Raw genomic sequence first — 15,684 nt, forward strand, 5'->3', positions numbered from 1 at the left:
CACTCCACGCAATCGAGACGCGTGGGAGATATTCAAATGCCACGTAACGCAAAAATGTACAGAATTACAAAAAAACGAGTTCAGATGTAATATGACCTTATTTTAACTAAATTGCGTATATGGAATACGAATTTTAGTCTATGGAGGTAAATCTACCTTTTCTTTGTCATGTTAGAAAAACAAACAACTATCCTTGCTAACACGACATAGAATCAAATTAATCACAACAACATAATCGGTGTAATTCCGAAGTGAGATTATACATATTCGAAATCTCTCATATTTATACACAAGTTAAAGGACCAAATGCAACCAAATCTCATAGATTAAGCACCATTTTGTTCATTTTCAATTCTTCTCTACTAAGTAAACACAGAGTGAAGAGTTTCAATAGAAAATTTTGCATTTCTTTCACTTCCAGATCTTGATTACTCTCTGCATTTCCTCAAAATTCAGAGCAATTTGATCGAATTTAGCGAATACCCAGATGCAAGATCTTCAATCTATACCACCCCCTTCACCACAATCGATTCACGCGCCACCACGCTCCGCCACAGACCTGTTCGGAGACCCAACTGACCCAAATCCACCACAATGGCTAAACCCCACATTGTTCCAATCTCACGATTTCGATCCAGAATCATATATTTCCGATTTACGCACCTTTGTTCCCCTTGAAACTCTCCGTTCAGAGCTCCGTTCTCACTTCACGTCGCTACAGCGTGACCTTGTGGATCTCATCAATAGAGATTATGCTGATTTTGTTAGCCTTAGTACGAAGCTTACTGATGTTGATGCTGCTGTTGTGCGTATGAGGGCTCCGTTGTTTGAGATCAGGGAGAAAATTGATGGTTTTCGTAATGCTGTTGAAGGGTCTCTTGCTGCTTTACAAAACAGGCTTAAACAAAGAGCTGATGCTGGAGAAGCCAGGGAAGTTCTTGAACTTTTGCTTGATACTTTTCATGTTGTTTCTAAAGTTGAAAAATTGATTAAGGAGTTACCAAGTGGACAAACTGATTATGTTGAGAGTGGATCTAATTTGAGGGAAACTCAAAGTATGTTGCTAGAGAGAATTGCTAGCGAAATGAATAGGCTAAAGTTTTACATTTCTCATGCACAGAATATGCCTTTTATTGAGAATATGGAGAAGAGAATACAAAATGCTAGTTCTTTATTAGATACAAGCTTAGGACATTGTCTTGTAGATGGACTTGAATATAGGGATGCTAATGCTATATATAACTGCTTGCGTGCGTATGCTGCTATTGATAATACCAAGAATGCGGAGGAAACTTTTCGATCGACTATAGTGGGACCTTTGATCCAAAAAGTTATCCCGCAAAATCCATCTGGAGTTGTTGGTGGATCATCTGGAAATGAACTTGAGGAGGATTATGTTAAGATCAAGAAATATATAGAGGATGATTGTAAGTTTCTATTGGATATATCCTCTATTGAGAATTCGGGCCTACATGTTTCTAGCTTCCTTGCGAATTCTATCCTTAAAGAGGTTCACTCCGCTATCCAGAAAGGAAAACCAGTGGTGTTCTCTCCCGGAAGGCCTACTGTGTTCCTAAAAAATTACAAAGCAAGCTTGAATTTCCTGGCACATTTAGAAGGTTACTGTCCCTCGCGATCTGAAGTAGTGAAGTTTCGGTCCGAAGCTGCATATATTGAGTTTATGAAGCAATGGAATGTGGGTGTCTATTTCTCATTGAGGTTCCAAGAGATAGCTGGGGCTCTTGATTCAGCACTTAGTGTTGCTGGTCTCGTCCCGGTGGCCTCTGACCAGAGGAAGCCTCAAGACTTGATTTTGAAGCAGAGTATTTCTCTTTTAGAGTGCTTAAGATCTTGCTGGAGAGATGATGTTCTTGTCCTATCTTGCTCAGACAGGTTCTTGCGTTTGTCTTTGCAACTTATGTCCAGATTCTCAAGCTGGTTATCTGCCGGATTGGCTGCTCGTAAAGCTGGTAATGTGGGCTCAAACCCAGGATTTGAATGGGCTATTTCTGCAGTCCCTGACGACTTAGTATACATAATTCACGATTTGAACCGTTTGGGGGAGGAAGTGTGTGGTGATTACCTTGAACACATACTTGAGTTGCTCAAGTCATGCCCTGCTGAAGTTTGTGATTTTGTAAACCAGAGTATTTTACAAGGCGGGAAGTCCCTGAAGGGTCTTTTACCAATTGTGATGAGTGCAATAATTGAGACAATAGTTGAGAAATGTGTAGAGGACTTGAGGCAGTTGAAAGGGATAACTGCTACCTACAGGATGACTAACAAGCCTCTCCCAGTCAGGCATTCTCCATATGTCTCTGGAGTATTGCGTCCATTGAAGGAGTTTTTGGAGGGAGAAAGGGCTGCAACTTGTATGAATAATGAGACAAGGAATGAGCTCTTGCAAGGTGCTGCTTTGGAAATAACTCAACGTTACTATGATTTAACGTCAGAACTTGTGAATATGAGTAGAAGAACGGAATCTTCTCTTCAAAAACTACGTTTGGGTGCTCAAAGGCGTGCTGGAGCAAGCTCAGATGTCTCGGATCACAATTTGTCTGAAACTGACAAGATCTGCATGCAATTATTTCTTGATATTCAGGAATATGCTCGAAGCCTTTCATTACTTGGGGTGGATGCAGCTAGTATTCCACCTTATCAATCATTATGGCAGTGTGTTGCCCCTGCCGAGAGAAAAAACACAATAAGCTTCTAGTTTAGACTTGGTTATTTTATATATCTACTTCATTTTGTATCAATATCTCATTCTTTTCTTATTGTTTTCCCCCTCTGTTATATTATCATTTCGATGTAACAAAGCTGCCATTGATTTTTGAGATCTCCTGATATGGATACTGATTGTGGCGGATATCTGAATATTGTAAGGGGGATTTTCCCAAAAGTCATACATACATAGAGTGACTGCTATCTTAATTCGAAATAAAAGAACACACTTTATTTACCCTTTGATCAGCATAGATTAACAGCTAACATGGTAGCACTAGTGTTCTATGTAGTGTTCTTCACACCAAAACAGAAAGTTGCAAGGCATACTTGATTTTCTGAGATGTTTTGAATCTGTCTTCAAAGTATCTTCCATTTCATTTGTCTAATGATTAGAACATTTTTCCTATGCTTTGTTGTGGTCTGCAATATATTGAAGAGAGTTAATTTTTTTTGTCTTGTTTATCAGCTGTGCTAATTCGATCTTGAAGTTTTATCAATAGAGTGATCAAGTGTCATTGCTGATTTTGCTGGCGCTGTGATGTGTAAACACTATCATGGGATTTTCGGTAACTGTGTTGAAGAGTGTGATCATCTTGTCTAAAAGTGTGCAAATAATTAGAAATAGCACTGCAGGGATTCTCAAGAAGCTACTTGCAACTTGTCTATTTGATTTCAAACTTATCCCAAAAAACAGTATAATAAACATCTACAATACGATATATTCATAAGGTCTGTAACAAATTTTTTCGTTTTTGAGGCCTCATGAACAGTTAGCTCATTAACAGAGCAAACCAAGTGAACAGTTAGCTCATTAACAGAGCAACCAAGGCACAATTAACTGCAACTAGACAATTATAGTGTACAACAAAACAAATTTAGCATAATTAGTTAAGATCAAAAGGTTTCTCTTTACCCTCTTCAGTCTTCCCACTCTAACAGATCATATATTCTACACATTTTCAGCTCATTCCAGACCAGACAGATTATCTCAACATAAACAACAGTAGCACCGCGAGCAGCATCATTGCAGGTGTTCAGCGATGACCAATTTTTTGAATCTAGCAGTAACTTCTGTACAAAAGAAGGGAAAAATGAAACAGTTTCTTAAGATTGAATACGTTGCTCTTTTGACATCTCTAACACCTCACCGATTTAATTGTCTGGTTGAAGTTATAGCAGCAGAGTCATGTAGAACAGGGACTCTGCCATGTACATAGGTCAGCAAGAAGATCTCGAAGCTGGTCAATCAGAAGTTTGAGATGCTTGTTCTTGTCTACAAGCTCCTGCAATTTGTAAGAACAATAGAGTATGCTTTAAATCTTGATCACAATTGCAACTTGATTTTTCACTACCGTAAGATAAGAGAAAACTTTTAGGCATGCACTCAAGTACGATAAAACTCTATCTTCACTTGAGGACTTCTTATTGCCACTAGGGGGAGACATAAAGCAAATGAAACAGGACTTGACTAATTTTAACGCAATAGGAATAAAATTAATAATAATACAGTATGTACAACAAGCAGAGGATGTTGAAACCAAGTTTTCATATGTTATCACAAAATCATATTGTTCTGATTTGAGGTTGTGACAAATATCGAGACTTAAGAAAGTTTGTACAGTAAGACATTTTGTCATGTGTCCGGAATGAAAATGTAACATGTAGTATACCTCAATATTGTTTTAATGGATAAGAAATTACACAATGGATCAAGGAAGACATCAGTCAAGGTTCAAATATTGGCACACACATTCGCTTCACCAACCCCCACCCACCATGCATCCCAAAAACCAACAAAAATCCAAGGAAATTCTAATATGTCAAAATTTGATATGTTATCAATACCTTTTTTAATGAAGAGGCCCGGTCTTCCAGCTGCTCAATTTCAGCTTGATCTGCTGCAGATAGTGAACCACTAGCAGAAGCAGCTTCCAATGCTTTTGCCTAGCTAACAAAGCCAGTAATGAGTGTGAAGTATCATACAATAAGTCAACAACTTTCCAAAACGTACAAGAAAATATAACTTGTTAATCATGAGAATTGAGACAACACGAAGGAGAGTTTGACAACTTGCAGTTAAAACGGAGCAAATACTTGCACAACTCTTAAGTAAGAAGTTACTAAAAGAACTCATTTAATGTGTAGTCGGACATATGTTGAGCAACAAAAAGGCACTCAACATCAGTGATTTATTTGTTCATACTGACAAACAAAATTCTTACTGCTTAACCAGATTCTCCAATGCACAAATGTTAAGGCAATCCATACACCAACACCAAGGACTTGAGATGTGATTATAGTGCTAAGTCTTTCTTGAAAAGGATAACACGCAGTAGTTTATCTTGGTATAAACACTTACACCTCATGAGCGTTTAAACAGCAGAAACAAGAACAACCTCGAGAACATAGTTAAATATCTTCCCCCACCCCCAGCCCCCAACAGCCACCCACAAACCCTGAAGAATATAAGCTTCATCAACTGATGACGAGGGATAATCAAATGACTGAATATTATATCCATAGTGAAGAAATCTTATCCCCATGTCTAGAACATCAAAATATACAATTGCCATGTGCAAATGTTGCTCATATTGGTAAGGGCAAATTGTGCTAGTATATAACCACATGATGTCTTTCCCATATCAATCACCAAAACTGTTTAACCCCTTGTTTTGTGATTAAGATCAATCACCAACCACTTTTCACACTGGATTTACCTTTATCGCTAGATAATGTCTTTTTTTTCTGCTCAAACTGGATAATGTTTTTCTCTCCTACAGTACTCCGAAGGAACTACATTTCTAGAATATCTATTTTAGTTTCATTCCCAATCAAAACTACCATCTAACAGCACACCAACACCACCTATGGCCCAACCTCAAGCTGGTTGATGGTGGAGGTATACGAATCCTCCATATCCATATGGAACCACTTCACTCCAGTATCCAATAGTTTTAACCTTTGGAACATCTAAAACTAGAGGTTATCCACATTGGATCCAAATCTTTGCGTCACGTTGAACTACCTTTGGCATTGAACCAAAGCCCCAGTCTTTTACACATTTTCTGTTTAATGGACTTCACTAGAAGTGATTCATTCATATAGCTGAACCGAACTAGTTTATGATCAAGCCATAGTTGATTCATGATTACATCAAACTAACTTTTCCTGAGATCACTATCTTAAATTACAGATATCACACAATTACAAAAATGTTTAAAAAATTGCATTTTTATACGTAGAATTACCTTTTGGGAATTAGAAATTGCAGTAAGAACAGAACGCAAGGAAGCAATGGAGGACTTATAACGCAGACGAGATTCATCAAGAGCACCACCACCAATGTCCAAATGCTGAGCTGAAGCAGAAGAAGACGAAGAAGTATCAGACGAAATGTCGCCGTTTGTATGGTGCTGCTGTCCATTACTCAAGACACCACTAGCACCAACTCCTCCACCCACCGCCGCCGCCGCCACAGAAGAAGCAGCTGTATTTAGAGTGGACCAAAGTGATGGATTACAGAGTTCATCGTTCATGGCGGAGAGAATTTGATGTGCTGCTTCTATTGTATCTTCTAAATGCTTTTGCCCTTCTACTGCTAGTTCTTGTATTGTTTTAGGGCTTGTAATTGTGCCTTTATCCTCCATACCGGGTAATGTCACCGGCTTGTCAAAACCCTAGATCGGCGGCGGCGGTAGTGGTGGCGATCGGCGGTGCGAGAAGTTGCAAGGAGAATTAATTTAAGCATGAAATGACGTCGTTTTATGCGTGGCGTGTACTTTTTGGGCCGGGTAAGGAGCTATGTATTACTGGATCAAGCCCAAAAATCAAGTTAGTTGGGTCAAAATTCAAGGGAAAATTTACATAAATTAATACATTTTAATAAATAATTACTGATTTTAGCGATACTTTTTATTTATTGTCATTTATAGCAATATTATGTAAAATCTGCAATATAAATTAAAAGTGAATTATGTATGCAATATATTTGAATTATAATTGTTTTTTGAAATATATTATGTTTGTTTGATAAAAATTTGACATATTGTATTATAAATGTATTAAAATGTGTGAAAAATGTATTATCCATCATTAAAACTTGTATTATATGTGAATAATAAATTATTCTTTGTAATATGTATTAAACTTGTATTATAAATAAATTAAACCTGATCAAGTGAAAAAAAATTATTATTGCTATAAATTGTAAATATTTTTTTTATTATAGTATGTTTATGTAAGTTTCCCAAAATTCAATGGGGGAAAGAAGTGCACAAATATCTGCATTTAACGTTGCGGAAATATTATCAGATTACACAAACATTCCTATCATATTTACTACGTAGTTCTTTCTATAGTTTTGAAAAGTTGTGTATCGTCTCCTAATTAGTAATTTCATACTAGATGTCAAGTCATATAGACCTAGATGCATATAATATACTACCATATACACTTTAAAATATAAATTTATAGGAAAGACGTAAAGTGAATGAGAGAGAGTCTATGTATCGCAAATACATGCGAACAAAAAAAAAGTGTGATTCCAATGAAACTTAAAAAGAAAAAAAAACAGAAATGTTGAAAAACTTCCATTTGAGATTTTGAAAGAAACAAATCAAAGATTCCTTTTTTTTATTCAACGTGCCATTAATACCTAATTAAAAAAAGACACACCATTCGAATCGATAATTAGTCTTATTGTGCATTTTAATAATAGAAATTAAAATTATTACATATATAATACTTTTTTTTATCTCATTTTATACGGCACTTTTCAGATTTTAAAATTCAAATAAATTTATTTTATAAAAACGGAAAAAGGATAAATATACCCTCGAACTACCGTAAATGATATGCGGATACCCTCTGTAATTCTTTTGGGACTGTCCCTGTCGTTCATAAATTATAGCATATATGCTCTTCATTCTAACGAAGGGACAGGGGTACCAATGTCTCCAAGTATGACGGTAGGAGCACCAATGTCCCAAAAGTATGACGACAGGGGCACCAATGTCCCAAAAGTATGACGGCAAGGGCACTAATATCACAAAAGTATGACGAATGGTATTTGCGTACCATTTACAATAGTTTGGGGGTATATCTGTCCTTTTTCCCTTATAAAAATTATCAATTGTTATGATTTATGGTACTTTTTATGTCGTTTACAAATAGAAATTTCATTTCAAAAAAGTTAAAATCATATATTATTATAAGTGGGAAGCTTCTAACCTCAAAGTTGAATTACCATTTTACCCTTATTTTACCTCTAAAATAAATTAATATTAATATCTATTTAATTAATTAAATATTAAGTAAAAGTTATATTTAAATTCATGCATCAAATAAGATCTTAATGCATCATATATTCATGTACTAATTAAATGTAGATATTGAAGAGTCTAATAACCTTTCAACTTTAATTTCTAAGATAAGTGGGGGTAATGAAGAGTCTATCAAACACACTCACACCACATTATATATATTCCTTATTTTATTCAAGTTTGTAATCATCTTGCATACTAGAGTAGGTTAGTCTACATCCCTTGTAAAATTTTCATTACCAGTTTGTAATTATAAGAATTCTTACTATTTTATTTATTTGTATCCTTTAAAATTTCATACATATTCATCTTCTTTTTGTTGAGAAATATGTAAACTATGATAGTTACAAGATGAATATACTTCAACATGAAGTTGTAAGTAAATATTTATTTTTCACATCTCCATCGTTTTGAGTTTTTAAATATAACTTTGTAGTTGATTATTGTATTTTTGTATTCATCCTTTCTTCTATTTTAAGATATATATAGTAAAGCTAATTACATTTTTTGTATTTATCATTAATTATTTTGAGGGTAAACATGCTAAATCCCATAGAATAATGATTATGTATTTTTCATTGTTTGATAATCATTTATCTTTTTAAACCCACATATTTGTACTTTTTCCTTTTTATATGTAATCTCAAATGTCCAAAAAAATTCATGTACTTACTATAAAAAATAATGTATAGTAAAAAATGACTAAATGATACATTGAATAATATTATTTTAGAATTCACTTATATATATATATATATATATATATCAAGAAATACAGTTTATCTTTATTCTTAACATATTCATGCCTTCTTTTCTGTTTGTCTTATTTATTATTATATATGATTATAGTTTTTTATGCATATGATATGTTTCGTCTAGAGTAAGTCATGTTTTGTCTAGAATAAGTCTACTTTTAACAAAATGTAATTCAATCAGTATGAAAATATTTTTGTCTATATATTTAAATGTGATGTCTTTTTTTATGGATGTCATGTCTTTATTTATTCTTTTTTTCGTTTGAAATTTTAATTTTTTCTATAAATTTGATGGTATACGGCCCAAACATTTTGTAATATTNAAATATTTTTCTTTATACGTATCTTTTTTTATAGACAATTTCTTTTTTGATTATTAAAAATTATGTTTAATAATTAAAATATAGTAATTCCTCTGATAAAATAAATGTTCATTTTTCATGAAGTATTTAATATATCAGACCTCCAACATCTAACACAAGATTTTCATGTTATACTTTGTACAAAGTTAAATTCTTATGTTAAACTTACATATGAAAGGACTTAGATTTGAACTTAGCTATATAAATTAAAATTTTCTAATATCAATTAGGGGACAAACGTGCGATGCACGTTCCGAGAACTAGTTTCAAATAAACTTAAACGGTTCAACTCTAAAAATAAAAATAAAACTATCACGTAAATTAAAACAGACATAAAATAAAATAAAGAAAACAATGACATGTTCTCCACATTGTTATCAGCACAAAATATACAAATAACATGTAAAAGCATGTAGTAGCCGTAGTGTTTCGTTTGAAAATGTTACTTTATGATACCCTTCCTTCTCCCTTGGGATGATTTTATCTATTTATACTATAATAATACTGAAGTTTGATGTGAAGTGTGAACAAAAAATTGTTATAACTTAGCTACATTGAAATTTTTACCTTGTCTCTTCAACAACCATTCTTGAATCTACCTGTTTTTTACCCTTCTCAAACAGACAAACAGAGAGAGTGTGAGAGAGATTTTGTAGCAATATGCAAGTTGAAAGAATAATTAATGGTCTAGGAAGGCATATGTTTGGGAATTTAGCTATCAGATCAGATAAAGTTTGAATCTTTATTGTATATATATATATTTTTAAGATAAGTTTATTTCATTGCTATTTGAGGAATAGTTCAAGTTTAGGAAGAAATTTGTAAAACCCCATGGGAGAAACAAGTTTAAGAGATCCCCCCCATTTGCTTGGAAGTTGACTTTTCCATGTTTTTTTTTGTGCTAGAATATTGAAAAGGCCTAATCTTGAAGTGGGGTTTTACAGATTTTGGGATCCTCATTTGCTTGGAAGTTGACTTTTCCTGTTTTCCAAGACATACTTTGTACCAGGATATTGAAAAGGCTTAATCTTGAACTGGGGTTTTACAGATTGGGATCTACATTAGCTTGGAAGTTGACTTCACCACCAGGATCTTGAAAAGGTCCAATCTTGAAGTGGGGTTTTCTTGTTCTTTTGGGATTCCATTTTGTAGATTTGGGGAGTGATGGGGGGAGAAGAGAAACTTCAAATTATTCATAGTGAGGGGGGAGAAGCCAAACTTCAAAATATTCATAGTGAGGATGAGGAAGTGCAAGAAAGTAAGCATAATAATGGGATCTGTAGTTCTATTTGTGCTCCAGTCAACTGGTTCAAAATGCTTACTATGGAATTACACTGGAATTTTGTGTTTAGTGTGGTGATTGTGTATGGAGTAAGCCAAGGACTTGGTGGAGCTTTTTCCAGAATAAGCACAGAGTACTATATGAAGGATGTACAAAAAGTGCAACCTTCTGAATCTCAGGTTTACTCAGGGATAACTTCAATCCCCTGGATGGTCAAGCCTCTTTGGGGTCTTCTCACTGATGCTGTTCCCATTTTGGGGTATCGTCGCAGACCTTATTTCTTGTTTGCGGGTAAAATATGCAATGCCATTTAGCTTTTATTTTGTTTTACTGCTGACTTTAGACTCTTGATTATCTGTTAGTTTAGCTGTAGTTAATGTTGTCTTAAGGCTGATAGCTAGTTGAAATCCGCCCACATAATATTACAGTACTTGCTAAAACTGGAAAATCCCATGTTATAAGTGGACTTATTAATGAGAAAAAAGAAAACTTTTAGTGGAGTTAGGTACCTATGTAGCAGGAAACCTTATTAAAAGGATAAGATGGATATGATATCTTCTCCAGAACTTTAGCTAAAACTCCTGTGGCTCTCAGGCTCAAGTGTCATTGAAAGAACGAGAGTCATAGAATATGCTACTGGCACATATTTATTTCCATATTAAGAAAGCTTTAATCAGTATGTGGAAAGTAGTTTCTTTTGGTAGCATGTTCAGGATGTAGCTTCAGTTGAGTCGCATGTCGCTTACAAACAACTCAAACTTAGGCTTGTAATAGAGTTGAGCGTTTGAAGTACATTTCTGTTCTCAAATGGGTAAGAGGCTTAAGAATGTTGCCTGTGAGAATTGCAATTATTGGTGCATCATAATATTTAAATCATCTACAAATTCTTTGATGGAGAGGAAATTAAATGTGACTACAAACAAGTTCAGAACAAACCTGAGATTGCCAATTTCCTTCTTGTGAATTTTCAAAAAATTAAACAAAAATATAGTACTAGTTAAGGTGTTGAATACAGTTATCCCTCATAGGCAATGTAAGGTTTTCATAAGCAAGTTTTAGTGCTGGGCCACTCCACCCACCGTCTTAAGATTTCCAGTAGGATGCTCAAATTCTCTCATATTATATCAATGTCAAACATATTCCAAATTTTTGGTTTATTTCACACCTTTGTTTGTATGAGATTTTCCAAAGGGGTTTATAATGTCTTGAGCTACTTCACCCATTGCCTTAGATTCTTTCATTGAATATGTAGTGCTTCATGAGATTCTTTCACTGAGCGTGTAGTGCTTCATGAAAAAAGGTTGTGTTGAGTGGGGTGAATAAGAATATCACTCAGTAATCAATACGGTCTTAAGACAATTTAGTTGGACACAAATAGATTTTGTATAGGTTCAATCATATCTGCTCAAATATGACATAACATGTCCATTTGGCATGTCATACGGAGCAGGTTCCGTGCATATTTTCTTCTCTAGGTAACCTTTGGATTCTTCTGCGATAACAGTGGTGTTAGACTATTCTATGTAGTCTAACAACACTGTTATCACAGAAGAATAATTCAAACTTCCAATAATACATTCTTATCCCATCTAAGGAACTGAAATATTTATATGATCTTAGAAGTCTTCATCTATGTCTGAAATGATTCTGGATTTAGATCTATTGAATTTTGTTACTCCATGCTATTAAAAAGTCACTTTCTTCTTGCCTTTGTTACAGTTTGTTATAAGACACTCAGCCCTTACACCACAAAACTGGAAATACATCTTGGTCATAAAAAACGTTAACAACCTAGATTTATGTAGATCAGTATTATTGTCTATGAAGGTAGGATCCTGTAACTGTTGAAATCTATCTTGTTAACTAAGTTTTATGATACTCGCTAAGGAGACATTAGCTAATGCTGATGGAAGAAATTAATTCCCCTTTTCGTTTTTTCTGAATGGAACTGATAAAATTTTCTTCTGCACTTGATGACACTTTGCCATTTGCCTGCACCCCCGAATATTGGTTGAATCTTATAAAATTTTCAGTGTCTCGTGCCAGTTTTTCTCGACATCCTTAGCATAACTTGGTTAGTGGATCAAAGTGCTGACAAAAGTAAATTCAAACTGTTTATTATTTCCTTGGCATACTTGCTATTTTTTTCATTCTTTATATGAAAGCATGAGATGAATGTTTCCAGGTTCTCTTGGAGTTGTCTCTATGCTGTTCTTATCGTTGCACAAAAACTTGCATATTGTGCTTGCACTGCTCTCCTTGACAGCAGGAAGTGCTGCGGTTGCTATAGCTGACGTGACTGTTGATGCATGTGTGGCACAAAACAGTGGTTCTCATCCTTCCCTTGCAGCTGATATGCAAAGCTTATGTGCCTTGAGTTCCTCAATTGGGGCACTAGTGGGGTTTTCTTTAAGTGGTATATTAGTTCATTTACTTGGCCCTATGGTTAGCTTTCTATCCATAATTTAAACAACTTTTAATATATTCATTATGGGAAGTCTAGTGAATGTCTAATTATAGTAGATTACTTCTGAATCCTTTTCTTTGAAAAAAAGGGGGTATATGGCTTATTGTCCATACCAGCCGGGCTTGTTATTTTGGTAGGAGTTTTGCTCAAGGAATCTCCTACACACAGCTTTGCTTATCAACAGGTACTTACATCTCATCTCACTTCTATTTATGAACAATTTTCAGTTTCTAAAATCGTAATCCGTCCTCAGGTTAATCAGAACTTAACTGATGCTGCCAAGGCTATGTGGAATACTTTGAAATGCCCGGAAGTTTGGCGACCATGTCTTTATATGTACTTATCCTTTGCGGTGAGTGTAGATATCCAGGAAGGTATGTTCTACTGGGCAACAGATGCAAAGGGAGGACCACATTTTTCAAAGGTGAGTAACTGTTAGATATATCCCATTCCTATCAAGCCAAGTACATTTTACAATCATAAATTCATTTAACTTACTGTTAACCAAAAGTGACAAAGTTATACAATGACAAAAACAAATAAGGGAACTCAGAGGCCCAAGTTAACCTGCTTAGATGCTTAGCCACATGTTGCTTACCCTATCAACTATACATACAGTAGGCCTCTCCCATCTTTTCATTTGACATCTTGGTTAGACTTCTTGTTAATGTTGTAAACGCATCAGAAAACCTTATTATCAAATTAAAATTAGTTCTTTGTACTCTTTTTGGGGATAAGAAAAATTGATTTACCGGATTGAATGCACTTTTCTTTCTTCCTATTTCATGTAAGTTCTCTTATTTAGAGTGAAGAAGATTGAATGCACTTTTCTTTCTTCCTATTTCATGTAAGTTCTCTTATTTAGAGTGAAAGAAGACCACATGAGTATTCTATCAAGGTACAATGCATAACCAAACACTCAAACTTGGTCTCAACTGCCAACTCAATACTCCAACTTAGAGAGTGCACGTCTAGATACCTCAACTTGGTCTCAATTGACAACTAAATACTCTAACTCATCCCCAGTGTCTCGTAGACACACGATGCTGACATGACACATAAGTTTTGGAGGTGTCTAGATGATCATTTTGTAAGTTGGAGTGTTCAGCTGACAAAGTGGAGACAGGTTGAGGTGTCTAGATATGCTCATATGCATACTCAAAGTTAAGATGATGTATTTACTTGCCGGTTGAGGACAAGTGTGAGTGTATGCTTATGTATTGTGCGTTCTATTAAACATGTGTTTTTTTTGGTAAGACGAACTCACAATGGAAATGTGAAATTCTGTAAATGCTTTATTGCTGCAGGAGTATATCGGATACATATCAGCAGTAGCCTCCATTGGATCACTATTAGGGGCTATACTGTACCAATATGGATTAAAAGACCATTCTTTTCGAGACCTGCTCTTTTGGACTCAGTTATTGTTTGGTCTATCAGGAATGCTGGATTTGGTGCTAGTGTTGCGTTTAAATTTGAAAGTCGGTATACCTGATTATTTCTTCATGGTGATGGATGCAAGTGTAACTCAATTGGTTGGACGACTAAAGTGGATGCCACTTCTTGTTCTAAGTTCCAAGCTGTGTCCTCCTGGCATTGAAGGCACCTTTTTCGCCTTGCTCATGTCAATTGACAATACTGGACTTCTGACATCAACATGGTTTGGTGGATTGTTGCTTCATATCTTCAAAATTACAAGGACAAAGTTTCATAATCTCTGGCTAGCCATTTTGATAAGGAACATTTTGAGAATCACTCCACTTTTTATACTGTTTTTGATCCCCAGAAGTGATCCTAACTCCTCTATCCTTCCTGATGAGATGCCAGATTCAAAAGAAACCACTGGAACCTCAACAACTCAGAATGAAAATATCGAACTTGTCGCTCTGGTTCACAACATGGATACTAGATAGCGGTGGATTATACACGTTTTTGAGCTTAACTATTTCCATAACCATACTTATAGAAGTGATTACAAGGTATGAGTTTTAGACACCACCCCATTGTTATTATTTTGGTTTAGTTTAGATAGTAAAAGTCATTGCATAGAAGATTCATTTTTCTCTGTATTTTTACGAGTTTTCGTCACATTGACATTACACATGTGAAAATAGAAACTACACTGTCTGTTAAACTTGCAAGGCACTTGTTTCTTGTGGATTTTATAAGCATTTCATACTCAAATGTTTTATTAAGAATTGGATGTAATTCTTATCATATATGTAAACTCTTCTTTACAGCTTGAAACTTCAGAAATGGATTGTGTTAAATGAAACCTCAAAAGATGCTCTACTTTCTTATCAATTTTCTTCAACTCGTCCCCACAGTGTCTCGTGGACACTTGATGTTGATGTTGACGTGGATCATTTTGTAAGTTGAACTCTTTCAATTGACACGATGGAGATGAGTTTGAGTTGTCTAGATGTGCATATTCAAAGTTGGAGTGCTTACTTATCAACTGCGGCCAAGTTTTGAGTATCTGTTTATGTATTACGAAGAACTACCCCAGTTTGGTTTTTTACAAAAAGGAATGAATGACAATACAGTTTTAAAGTGATATCATCTTTTCTTGATTTTACTTTCCTGTTTTTTTTTTCTTTACAGAAAAAGTGTAGTTAGAAATGGACATAAAACAACTTTTGGCCCTTTTAACATGATTATCATTATTCTAAAGATTTGTTCCCTCATATCTAAGACACAATTGCTTTTCTTTTAATGTATTCATCACTTTCTTGTTTTCATTATCAAACTCCTCAAATAAAGATATCAA

At 34.8% G+C, this 15,684-nt stretch overlaps 3 protein-coding genes across 5 annotated transcripts; 2 read left to right on the top strand and 1 right to left on the bottom strand.

Moving 5' to 3' along the window:
• The first annotated feature begins 281 nt into the window (after positions 1-281).
• On the top strand, positions 282-2,962 carry LOC107028694 (conserved oligomeric Golgi complex subunit 2). Its single transcript, XM_015229861.2, has one exon. The coding sequence runs from the start codon at positions 488-490 to the stop codon at positions 2,714-2,716; it is 2,229 nt and encodes a 742-aa protein (XP_015085347.1). The 5' UTR covers positions 282-487; the 3' UTR covers positions 2,717-2,962.
• Positions 2,963-3,375: 413 nt separating this feature from the next.
• LOC107028695 (mediator of RNA polymerase II transcription subunit 30) lies at positions 3,376-6,476 on the bottom strand. The gene is made up of 4 exons (XM_015229862.2): positions 5,976-6,476; positions 4,573-4,671; positions 3,876-4,010; positions 3,376-3,798 (listed from the first exon to the last, which is right to left on the bottom strand). The coding sequence occupies exons 1-3, from the start codon at positions 6,372-6,374 to the stop codon at positions 3,912-3,914; spliced, it is 597 nt and encodes a 198-aa protein (XP_015085348.1). The 5' UTR covers positions 6,375-6,476; the 3' UTR covers positions 3,376-3,798; positions 3,876-3,911.
• Positions 6,477-9,585: 3,109 nt separating this feature from the next.
• On the top strand, positions 9,586-15,487 carry LOC107028673 (probable folate-biopterin transporter 2). 3 transcript variants are annotated; one of them, XR_001457865.2, is made up of 6 exons: positions 9,586-10,738; positions 12,633-12,892; positions 13,003-13,098; positions 13,168-13,338; positions 14,222-14,893; positions 15,155-15,487. XR_001457865.2 is itself a non-coding variant. In XM_015229839.2 (5 exons), the coding sequence occupies exons 1-5, from the start codon at positions 10,330-10,332 to the stop codon at positions 14,825-14,827; spliced, it is 1,542 nt and encodes a 513-aa protein (XP_015085325.1). In that variant the 5' UTR covers positions 9,586-10,329; the 3' UTR covers positions 14,828-15,133. The 3 variants fall into 3 exon arrangements, 2 of the variants coding, with proteins under 2 accessions (XP_015085325.1, XP_027774814.1); XM_015229839.2 differs by lacking the exon at positions 15,155-15,487 and having other exon boundaries at positions 14,222-15,133; XM_027919013.1 differs by lacking the exon at positions 15,155-15,487 and having other exon boundaries at positions 10,553-10,706; positions 14,222-15,133.
• Positions 15,488-15,684: the final 197 nt, after the last annotated feature.

This window comes from Solanum pennellii, chromosome 8, assembly GCF_001406875.1.
Source record: "Solanum pennellii chromosome 8, SPENNV200".
Taxonomy (NCBI): Eukaryota; Viridiplantae; Streptophyta; class Magnoliopsida; order Solanales; family Solanaceae; genus Solanum; species Solanum pennellii.